The 12,007-nt window shown below is 41.0% G+C and overlaps 1 protein-coding gene across 1 annotated transcript in view; it reads left to right on the top strand.

Moving 5' to 3' along the window:
* USH2A (usherin) overlaps positions 1–12,007 on the top strand; it is a 433,394-nt gene that overhangs the window by 396,507 nt on the left and 24,880 nt on the right. Inside the window, exons 65-66 of the mRNA XM_028724645.2 lie at positions 10,244–10,453; positions 10,944–11,182. Coding sequence (XP_028580478.2) covers positions 10,244–10,453; positions 10,944–11,182 — 449 coding nt within the window. The remainder of the gene's footprint in view (positions 1–10,243; positions 10,454–10,943; positions 11,183–12,007) is intronic.

Genomic DNA, 12,007 nt, shown 5'->3' with positions numbered 1-12,007 from the left:
TTCTTAGTCCCACCATTGTTGACAATTTATATGTTGCCTGTGAGACACCTTATTCATAAGTATAGGGATTGGCTTTCGCTATTATGCTGATGAAACCCAGATTTATATTTCACTTAAGCACGATATTGATTCTGCTGCCTCTCTCTCGGAGGCTTGTTTGCTGGCCATAAAATTTTAAATGCAACTAAATTTCCTCCAGCTGAATGAAGCTAAAATTAAGGCACTAGAGCCAGGCCCTTTGCAACACTTTAAAAAATGCTGTCAGTCATCAAGGTCCAGCTTAATGGGTTTGACATTAACAGCACAACTGAGGTAGGGCGGGGGGAAATCTTCCTTTTCTTTCTCTGAACCTTTAGCAAAAGTCCATGTATTTAGGACAATACTGGGAGGGCCTGCGACTCAGTCAGAGCATTACAGAAGGTCCCAGGTTCAATCCTGGCTGCTCCAGTTTGGATCAGGCATTAGGTGATGGGAAACACCTCTGGAGAGTCATTGATCTGGAAGAGCAAGAATCCCCAAGCCAGAGCACACTAATTTTCCAACTGGCTGCAGAGGATGCTGCCTTGTATCTCTGAATGATTTGCTGTTCTGCCTTCATGTCCTTCTGCTCAGACTCTATTGGATTTGGGTTATCCTGCTATGAGTATGCATCAGGTGTCCTTTAGACTATTCAGTTGCCTAGTCTAAAAAGCAAGCAGAATTTCCATCCTCAGAGGAGGCTGAAACTCTGCAAGACTGACAATTATGGACTTGCTTCCTCCAATTAGGAGACAAGTTCAGAACATTGGCTCAGGAAGAAACATAGCAGTGGGCAGTGCTTTTTTTCTGGAGGGACGCAGGGGTAAACATACCCCTAAACATTTTGTGAATCTAAGTTTGGCCTCATTGAGGGGCAGTATTTCAATATGAGTAGGAAAATGAGAGTACCCCCAAACATTTTTTTTAGAAAAAAAGGACTGGCAGTGGGCCACACTGAAGCTAGATGATTTATACCCTGTCATTCTCTGAAAATAAAGTGTGTCTGGTCTACAAGAAGTTTGGGAAACACTGTGTTTCCCAAACACTATTGACTTTCTAAAATTTCCAACCAACAGCTTGTCGAAACTCAGCATTCTAACTACATTCTAACTCTCTTCAGGGAGGTTTACAAGCAAAGCACGGTATTAATATCATGTTGCTGATCAGAGATAAACTGTATCTCAAAATGGGGAGTGGTACATATTTGGCTGTTATCCACTACCAGATCCATATAAACAATAAATTCATTTGGTCTTTCTAAAGAATTAGCTTCTTTTAGTGGCCATCATAACACTTTGTGGCCATGACAAGCCAGGGGTTGAAAAAGCAAAAGCTTGAAGTTTTAGTTCGTCTTTATAGGAATGGGAAAGCAAGGTACAAATAAATGAAACTAAATAATGTATAAATAATAGTAATCATATAGTTGTCCACCTTGCTATAATATTGTTATACTGCATTATTAACTATTTAATATGATTATAATCATATATAATACAGAGCATTATATATGATTATAATCATATTAAATACTGTATTAATACTAAATACTAAATATTAAATACTGTATTAATACTGTATTAATCATATATAATACAGTGCTATTTTTCTAGAAAAAGAGATGCTGGAACTCATGAACACCTCCCTTGTTCTCTTATAATAACAATGGTGCCAACCTGAGAGGTACCAGAACTGTGTTCTGGAGAGTTCTGGCTGGGGAAAAAAGCCCTGAACATATAGTATAATATAGATAGTATGATAGTGAGCTCTCTTGCTTTGCTGGCAGATGAGATGATGATGATGATAAATACATCAATAATTTTATTAGTTATACCCCCACCCATCTGACTGGGTTTCCCAAGCCACTCTGGGCAGCTTACAACATAACTAAAACCATAATACAAACATCAAAAACTTCTGTAAACTAATCTTGAGCTATCCAGAAATTGTATTGCCATCACCCAAATGCAAGAGCCGTTTTTGCAGACCAGAGTTTATCCACCTTTGCAAACCTCTATGAACAAGGAGGCTGTTTGTGAATCTATGTTTATTCATTAAACCAAACAAAGGTATCAGATTTATTGGCCCCTCCACATTAGTTATGAGCCTGTTATGGCTCTGCTCTCCCAAGACCTCCTTAGGTAGATTGTGATTCTGACATATTCAAACGCCATGACAAGCCTATCTTTTAAAAAGACATTAGTGTGAGTGCCATGGGAAAATACACCCCAGGGCTGTAGATGAATTGATATGATTTCCTTGATTGTATCTTTTTATTTATAAGGCATAATTTATGAGCACTGAAAAGCAAACTAAAATGAGTGATGACTAACTACAGCCAAAGTAATAAATCAGCAGCACTGAAAGAAGTAGTGATTTTGATCGAATCTATTGAATTAGCTGTTGCCCTTAGCCATTACAGGTATTGGAAAGACCTTTTAATATCTGCTTATCTCTCTCCTGGGAATGTTTTAACTATCTCATTATGTACCCATAGGAAACAAATTATTAAATTGTCTGCCTTTTGGAGTTAAACATGTTTGCATCTCATCTTTGTTACTGATGCATTAGAATATTAAAAGGAACAAGGTTTGGCTGAAACTTTGATAACCTTTTTTATGTCAGACTTAAATACTTTGTTCTGCCTCTCCATTATGAAAAGAACAAGTTCTGGAAGCAGAAGTGTTGCTGCTGTTTCTAAAAAAAGACTTTATGTATGAAGACCTATATATCTCAGAGTTGACTCACCAGATTTCATTATCCAGCAGACCAAGGCTACATCTGCACCATACATTTAGATAAATATTATATCACTTGTAACGGTATTGACTTTCCCCAAAGAATCTTGGGAACTGTAGTTTTTTGAAAGTGTTGAGAGTTTTTAGGAATCCCTCATTCTCCTCCCAGAGCTACAACTCGCAGAATGGTTTAAAAATCAATCCCACTTCCCAAGCAACTCTGCAAATTATAGCTCTGTGAGGGAAATAAGGGTCTTATAATTACTGCTCACCTGGGGCTCTGGGTGGGCAACCTTTGCCACATGGCATGTTGGGTCTGGGGAGGCCACCATCTTACAACCCATCTTACGATCTGTTGATGGTCCCCCATGGTTACTAGGAACCATGCTTTCAGGCTAGTGGGCCCAAGCCTGTGCAACTTCCTCCCAACTGAGATTAGACAGCACCCACCTTCCTTGCTGAACTTTAGGTACATGACTAAGATTTCCTTGTTCCGGCAGGCAATTTAAGGTAGTGTTCTATTTTATGATGGGGCTTTTTTATTGTCCCCTTTTTCTGTGGTTTGTTTTTTTATGTACACCACATAGAAACGTGAATGCTTCAACATTAGATACATGTTTTAAATAAATAATTGCGTGCTTGAGCGGTCTAACAACAACAATGCAACAAGGAAAAAGTGCATGTTTAAACATATGATTCACAAAGATGTCCCTAACATACATTCATGGAAGTTAAAAGGAAGGCGTTCCGCAGCATCTTCTTGAGGGGCTCACTCCAAAGTCTTAGCCATTAGGCAACTGGGAAATCACATACATTTAAACTGGAATGTTTAAAGGTTGCTCCGTTTTACATTAGTTCTATTGCAATAACAAAACATTTCCCTCCGTCTTTGTGGGAAAGCCAATGGGTCACTTGGAGAGATTGCTGTGTAGACAGTCACCAAAGGAATGGCTGTTTGGGGACCATTCTTCTGCCATATCTTATCGCAGAGGTCTGTAGCACAACCACTTGATATACCACCTTGGCTGCCCTTCTAGATTTGGTCATCTGACTGTTCCATTACCAGCCTGAAGGAGCAGGGCTCTGTGAAGGCACATTTTTCAGCTGCCAAACAAGATTCCATTCGCTGTGCCTAGAATTCTTTCGTTCACTAAGTAGATGGATTCAACTGAGCTTTCCCTTTTTTTCAAAGTGCTGTCTGGGCACGTGGCCAAGAAAATGAAGATGAAGACATCTGAATTACTGCTTGTGTAGATGAATCTGGAGCCCTCTTATGGCTTTCTTAAGCCTGTGCACCTTCTAATGATGATAGAAATTTTGGCAGCGCTTTGGATTTGGGGGTCTGCGCAGCATGATGTAAGATTAAATTATAAAGGAGGCAATATATAGTTGAAGAATTCAAGGCGCAAGTACTTTCTGTTCCCATTTCCCCTGCCGTAGACCAGAAGACGTAGACCTGAATCTATTACTCGAAGGATATTTCAAGATTCTCATATGAGAATTATAGGTATTCATCATGAATGCAGTATTAAAACTTCCAGGGATGGCTGTTATTAACTTGTATGGTTATTAACTGGTATGGTAGCTTAATGACAGCACTGGCCTTCATTGTCTAAAATAAATAGCATTCAACTTAGCTCATATACTCCTTAATTTAGTTTAAATCCAGCTTGTGCCATTTTCTCTGCAAATGTCTCTCAGCTCAGTGATTGCAGCTCCACCCCCATCTGTTGGGTGTGCACATGCACTTCAAGTTTTAATTCTCTTCATAAGCAGCATATATTCCTTTAGAATAAGTTGGCTGTGCTTGATGAACTTTACGCTTCTCCTTGTTTTTGTTTCATCTTCTGTCTTATCCATTCTTTGCTGCACAGGGGATCATGTCTCAGTAGATCTGCTTTATCCATCTGCTTTGTAAGGATGATAGTGGCATTGCTTCTTATGTGACTGTGCAAATTTGCTAGAAGCTACAATAACAGAATTGAAAAGCTATAATTGACCTTGCCTCAACACACACAGCAGGGATGCGGGTGGCGCTGTGGGTAAAAGCCTCAGCGCCTAGGGCCTGCCGATCGAAAGGTCGGCGGTTTGAATCCCCGCGGCGGGGTGCGCTCCCGCTGCTCGGTCCCAGCGCCTGCCAACCTAGCAGTTCGAAAGCACCCCCGGGTGCAAGTAGATAAATAGGGACCGCTTACCAGCGGGAAGGTAAACGGCGTTCCGTGTGCTGTGCTGGCTCGCCAGATGCAGCTTGTCACGCTGGCCACGTGACCCGGAAGTGTCTGTGGACAGCGCTGGCCCCCGGCCTCTTGAGTGAGATGGGCGCACAACCCCAGAGTTTGTCAAGACTGGCCTGTACGGGCAGGGGTACCTTTACCTTTACCTTTACAACACACACAAAGCAGGGTCCAAAACCTCTCCCCATCTGCTAGCTTCCTCTAGGAATAGATGCACAAATTTGGGTGTCTTATTCTTCCAACCTTAAGTTCAGTTTGCCAAATTTATGCATCAGTTTGCAAAGGAGAATTAATGCAGGCAATGCAGGTAAAATGCCAAAAGAGCATACTCTCCAACTCTCTCATTTTTGTAGTGACATTCTTTATTTTTTGTACAGTCATACCTCGGGTTACAGACACTTCAGGTTGTGTGGTTTCGGGTTGCGCACCGCACCTGGAAGTACCAGAACGGGTTACTTCCGGGTTTCGGCACTCGCACATGCGCAGAAGTGCTAAATCAAGCTTTGCACATGTGCAGAAGTGCCGAATCGCGACCAGCACATGAGGAGACACGGCACTGTGGTTTGCGAATGCTGTGGGTTGTGAACATGCCTCCCGCATGGATCACATTCGCACATGAGTGTCCACTGTACTGGTTCACTGATACACTGCCGCCCTTATTTCGCCATTTGGGGAGCTCTGGGGCATGTCTTCATGCAATCACATACACAGTGTTGACTAAACTGGACTATCTTTCCATTTTCCAAGCCCCCAGAAGTTGAATATCTGGATGTGTTTGAGCTAGTAAGTGAAAACCAGGCCCATTTAAATAAATATACTTTAGGTTTTTTCTTTACTATGTTGACATACAGCAGCGGAGAAGGCCTTCCAATAATGTGTTCAAAATGAGTGGGGAGTTGTGAACCTGTGGAGAAAGTGTGTGGAAATAAGGAATTTCAATTTCCATGTGAGAAAAGCTGAGTATATGAAAGCTCCACTGTGGTTGGGAAGAACGGCAGAGTACCTGTCTTGCTTGCAATTCTGGGGTGATGTCTATTACTTGCTTAGTTATTGTACATATTTCTTGTATGGCTGTCGTCCAGAATAGTTGGATTTTGGGACACTCCCACCACATGTGGAGGTATGTGCCTGTGGAGGTGCACCCTCTCCAGCATTTTGGTGAGGTTCCTGGGTGTATTAGCGCTAGTTTCCTTGGTGTTAGGTACCACCTGTAGGTGAGTTTCAGTGTAACATCTTCCAAGACAACAATGCCCATTTACACCACAAAGAACTCATAACCCACCTGCTCTCAGCAGCCAGAAATACCATAACCAGACACTGGAGAGACCTGTCAGGAGTAAGCATGGACCAATGGTACCAAATAGTATGGGAAACAGCCCTACTAGAAAAATTAACTAATAAACTGAAACTGACACGGGGACAAACAGAAGAAGACACCTTCACCCCGGTATGGCTCCCCTTTATCACACACACAGCCCAACAGGACAATGACAATAATCCACCAACAGCATACAAATCAATATGGCTAACCTGATCCAAAACACCCACCCACCTCACTCACACACAAAAACAAAGATCACCACAGCCAATCACAAGCAAACAATCACACCCTAGGCCAACCCCAACCTCTCTCACCACCAAAGGAACACAAGTGAACAACACAAACAACGCTGACACCAAACTCTACACACATTAAACATAATAGAAACACCGCCACCCGACCCCACCCCCATCCATTTTCCCTCTCTCCACCCCCCCTTTTCTTCTCTCTTTCTTTTTTCTTCTCCCCCTAATGCCTCAACAAATGAAATGGATTTGTAAAAATGTTAAAGGAAAAAAAAAAAAAAAACGAGGCACCACACTTCTGTAAAACAAGAAAATCCTTAATAAAAAACAAACAAAAACAAAAACCTGTCTTGCTTGCAGAAGATCCCAGATTCCATCCCTGGTATCTCCAGGCATGGCTGGGACTACCTTTAGTCTGAAATCCTGGAGTGTAACTGCTGGTCAGTGTAGAAAATACAGAGCTGAGTAGCCCAAATGTGTGACGTGGTATAAGGCAACTTCCTATGTTGCTTAGCTTGCACCTCCTGCTTAGTGCAACTGCCAGTGGAGGAAAGCAGCTACATGAAGGCATCCTTAGCATTTGGGTACCATCCAGCTTATCTAATTAACTGATCAAGATTATACAAATAATTTCAACATGGCCTCCTGAGAACATACACTAGGAGTTTGCTTTTAGAGATCAGTGTAGTGGAATTACACAGCTAGGGCCCAAACTGCTGTTTTCTTGGTTGCATCTGCAACAATAACTGATGTAGCTGAGATTCTCCAGTTGCAGTTGAAGTTATAATTTCTATATCACATTCCTGCTCTCCCAAACTTTTCCTTTTCAAATTGCCAAAATTTCTCAACCGTTCATTCACAAGACTAAAAGGCTATACTGGTTTTCTTCTTTAAACGAAATGCAAAGCTACTCCCCCAAAAAGTGGACTGACGAGATTGCATAAGAGCATGTTTTAGTGTAGATAGAACTTCTCAACGTGAAAGCTTACTAAGGAATTCTTAATACTAAAAATCACACAGACAGTCCTCTTGTATTGCCATTTAGATCTATCATTCTGATTGATCACTGTGTGTTTCACTATTATTGAGCCTAATTTAACCCTATACACTTACACATCCATCTACTCCATCTATTGTACCTGACATTCTACAAATTACTTACTCATGCAAATGATGACCTAAGTCAACCTTTTATGCTATTCGTGTTTAATTATACAAATGATATTTGATAAATAAGATTATACATCCTTCCATATGTTTATTCTCTCCTTGATGAAAGTGAAATTTAATTTTCATGCAGATTTGTTGGAGGCTGTGTTTAATAAGTGCTGAGTTTCATATAGTGTGCAGATTACTCTGGTTTTGGGAAGTTGACAAAAACAAAATCCGTTCACAGAGAAGAGCTGTTTTTAATTAGATGCAATTCTAGCGACCGGATCTTGGAATCGTCGAATTGAAAACCATGCATGTTGATTGATAGAACAAAATGAATATAACAAAGTGAGCATTTTGGCAAAAGCAGTATGAATAATAGAGAAGATGCTGACTTGTGTTCTTTTTGAGAGGGCATTTCCATATTAAGCAATAAATGAAATTTGATGTATGATCAATTGAATTAGTGCCATTAGAAGAAGAAAAAAACTTCAGTAACTAAAGTCTTGTCTCATTTACTAAATAAGAGTAAAGGGAACATCAGAAATATACTATTTTGGTTGACTGACCAGAATATACCACCTGGTCTACATAGCACTGTCATACCTCAAGGCAGCATTGATGATTGCCGACATTTCACACAGAGGTCAGTTCCATAGTTATCCTACATCCTCTACTGATGTTTCCTGCTGATGAAGAAAAACACAAATGGAGAAGTGGAGGGTTATGGCTCATGCAATAGTCTGGGCTGCTAGGAGGGTCTGTACCACTGCAATGTTTAGCCTTTCCATGCTACCCAGCCTAGCATAAAACTTATCTGTTGAAAGTTGAATGGACACTCAACTGTGCCAGAAAGACAGAAATACTGAGAGCACTGTAATAGCATTTAACGGAAACCTTAATGAGAAAGAATGATTTTTTTAAAAAATAACTGAATTCTTAAATATAGCTCAACCTGTTCCTGCATATGTGTATGTATGTACCAGGGCACTTCTTTAGCTGTTCAAATATGAAGTGTGTTTATTTGAAAAATAAAATCACCTAGCAGCCTAGTCGCTCATGTGTGTGCTGCAACAGTGTAGAAAGTTAGGTTGCTGTAGGATGTTCAGTGAAGCAAGGGAACAATTTCATCTTGCAATACTGTCTGTCACTTGTCATTACCAGAGGTGTTACTAGGGTGAACCTATGGCATGCAGATATTTACCTAAGTATGCCAAATGTTTTGGGGTTGGTTATGAGCTTGGGAATATTAAATTGGGAGGGTGCTCTAGTTTACTGGGTAGAAACACACTAATTTAAAGACTTTATTTAGAGATTATTTGGGGTAATTAATGGGGGTAATGAGAGAGAGAGATGAATTTTATTTGGAGCAGGATTTGTTGCAAAATTAATTGAGGGTAAATGAATTCAAGAGAAGCTGTCTTTGAGTGATCTAGGATGGGGCGAAGATTAACTGAATAAATTATTTGGGGCGATTTGGATAGGAGGTTTGCTGGCTGGCTATGTGAAGTTTCAATTCTAAATGTGTGTTTGTTTAATATACACACAAACTCATTAACAAGCATATGCAAATGTCTTTTGTCTTTTAAGTTCCTAGCAATTTCCATGCTAATTAGTGTGCCAGACTTGTATGTAGCTTTTTAAGATGTCCAAAATGCCTAGAAAGGTCTGTGAGATGTCTCCCTTACTCTTGAATCTGTCCTGCCACCATAAGACCTTGCAATTGCGCATATGTGCTGTGCGACAACATCTGCGTCCACCGTTGGCCTGTGGCTAGCAATGCTGGCTTGCCAGTGGGGGAGCTTTGACCTTTGCTGATGTATTACATTTGTTAGCTTCAAGGGATTTTGTATTGGAGTGGGTGTGGCAAGGTTTAGTTGACCAAGCCTGCTTTATCTTTGAGTAAAAATGGTCTAGAAGTTTTGTTGTTATCTTTTAAGTCCTTTATTGATGGACCTTTTTTTGTTTGTTTAATTTGATTTACTAGTTGATTTGATTTGGTGTGTGGGTGTGCTGGTGGTCCATTGTTTGAATTCAGCATTTTTATTCAACCTGTTTAGTTTAAACATCTTTTATAAATTTTGTCATTTTTACCTTCTGTTACATTGTACAGTGCTACCTCGGGTTACCTACGCTTCAGGTTACATACGCTTCAGGTTACAGACTCCGCTAACCCAGAAAGATTACCTCAGGTTAAGACTTTGCTTCAGGATGACAACAGAAATTGCACAGCGGCGGCAGGAGGCCCCATTAGCTAAAGTGGTGTTTCAGGTTAAGAACAGTTTCAGGTTAAGAACAGACCTCGGGAACGAATTAAGTACATAACCAGAGGTACCACTGTACTTTTATGAGGTTTTGTTCCTTATTAGCCACCACGAATGCTATTTGTAGAAAGGCGGCACACATACTTTGAAAAATAGTAAAATGAATAAATATACCATTATGTGGTGCAAATGAAAATAAGCCTCGTACTCTTCCCCACAGACTACTTAAGGCTGCTTGAAATCTCACAGCTCAAATGTTATTTGTATTTTTAAGGTTTGGTCGGTCAATTCTGCAGGCCGGACTGCTAGCAGCTGGACCCAATGTAAGACAGGCCCAGCCCCTCCTCAAGGACTTCATGCACCTCTATTTGATACAGTGGCATCTACTTCAGCTGTGGTGAAAATCAGTCCTCCACTTAAGCCCAATGGAATAGTCAGTCTCTACAGGCTGTTCTCAAACAATACAAAGGGAAAGGATATGGTGGTGAGTTTTCATCAGACAAATTCTTCTTTTGAGCTGATAAGAATATTTGCTGTTTGATTTTTAGGATTAAAAAAAAAAGCAGCACTATGTTTGATTTCATTCCTTTACTCTGCAAATAGGAAAAGGACCACATTTCCAGTGTGGTTTGCTGTGCAATGTTCTGTCCTTTTTCCAGGGCCAGATTTAGGTTTGATGAGGCCCTAAGCTACTGAAGGTAATAGGGCCCTTTATACGTCCAGCTGTCCTTTGTCAACAACAAATTGTCGGTGTTTTTTTGTGTTGAATATATGCTATATGGTAATTTATGGACCTACACAACACAAAACACTGTTGCTGTTTTATTTTATTTGTTTTTCATCTTACATTTTGGAAATGTACACCCAGGTTTTTTTTTCCTTTTAATTTTTTTGGGGGGCCCCAAGAAAGTGGGGCCCTAAACTATAGTTTGTTTAGCTTTTACTTAAATCCGGCACTGCCTTTTTCTTATCAGCTGTCAGAAGGAACAGCCACTCAACAAACCATCCACGGCCTGAGGCCTTTTACCACTTATTCTGTTGGGGTCGAAGCCTGTACCTGTTTCAGCTGCTGCAGCAAAGGACCCGTGGCACATGTCACCACACAGCCAGCTCCACCCTCACAGCAGCCTCCTCCCTTCATTCACAGCATGACCTCAAGGAATGCGTCTTTGCAGTGGGATGCACCCCGGGAACCCAATGGCATTGTAAGAAGGTAACTGCTGGAATATACTCGGCACTAGCATCTATGCTGGCTGGGCTGACTCTTCAATTGATTCTCAAATGTCTGTCTTCCATTTTCTATTCAACTTTAACAGCATTCACACCTGACACCAATAATAGGAAAGAGGCTAAAGGGTTTTTATTTTTTGTAAGTGGCATGAAGACTCGGGGGATTTCAAAGACTGCCTAAGGAACACAAAGCCCATTGATGTTAAAGAGCCTTATCAAATGGAATCTCCTTGTAGGAGATGTTGGAACTCAGTTTTACTCAGAGTAAACCCATTTGGATTAATGAACATGGCTAAGTTTGGTCCATTTCAGAGGGTGTACTCTGAGTAACACTTACAGTGGTGCCCCGCAAGACGAATGCCTCGCAAGACGAAAAACTCGCTAGACGAAAGGGTTTTCCGTTTTTTGAGTCGTTCTGCAAGACGAATTTCCCTATGGGCTTGCTTCGCAAGACGAAACGTCTTGCGAGTTCTTGCGAGTTTGTTTCCTTTTTCTTAAAGCCGCTAAGCCGTTAATAGCCGCTAAGCCGCTAATAGCCGCTAAGCCGCTAATAGCCGCTAAGCCGCTAATAGCCGTGCTTCGCAAGACGAAAAAAACCGCAAGACAAAGAGACTCGTGGAACGGATTCATTTCGTCTTGCGAGGCACCACTGTAGTTGAATGTCACCCAGTGTACGTGTTGCCTTCAAAACAAACTGGAATCCTAGCAATCAATGTTTGGTGGGGAGAAGAACAGACTGAATCTAGTTGCTCCATCCAAACTGGTTGGTGAGATTCCAAATGTTATCAGCTTGTTTATATGCAGCCAT

Source organism: Podarcis muralis, chromosome 3 (assembly GCF_964188315.1).
Source record: "Podarcis muralis chromosome 3, rPodMur119.hap1.1, whole genome shotgun sequence".
NCBI lineage: Eukaryota > Metazoa > Chordata > Lepidosauria > Squamata > Lacertidae > Podarcis > Podarcis muralis.
Note: the sequence above shows the minus strand (reverse complement) of the source record. Positions and strands in the feature narration are given on the sequence as shown.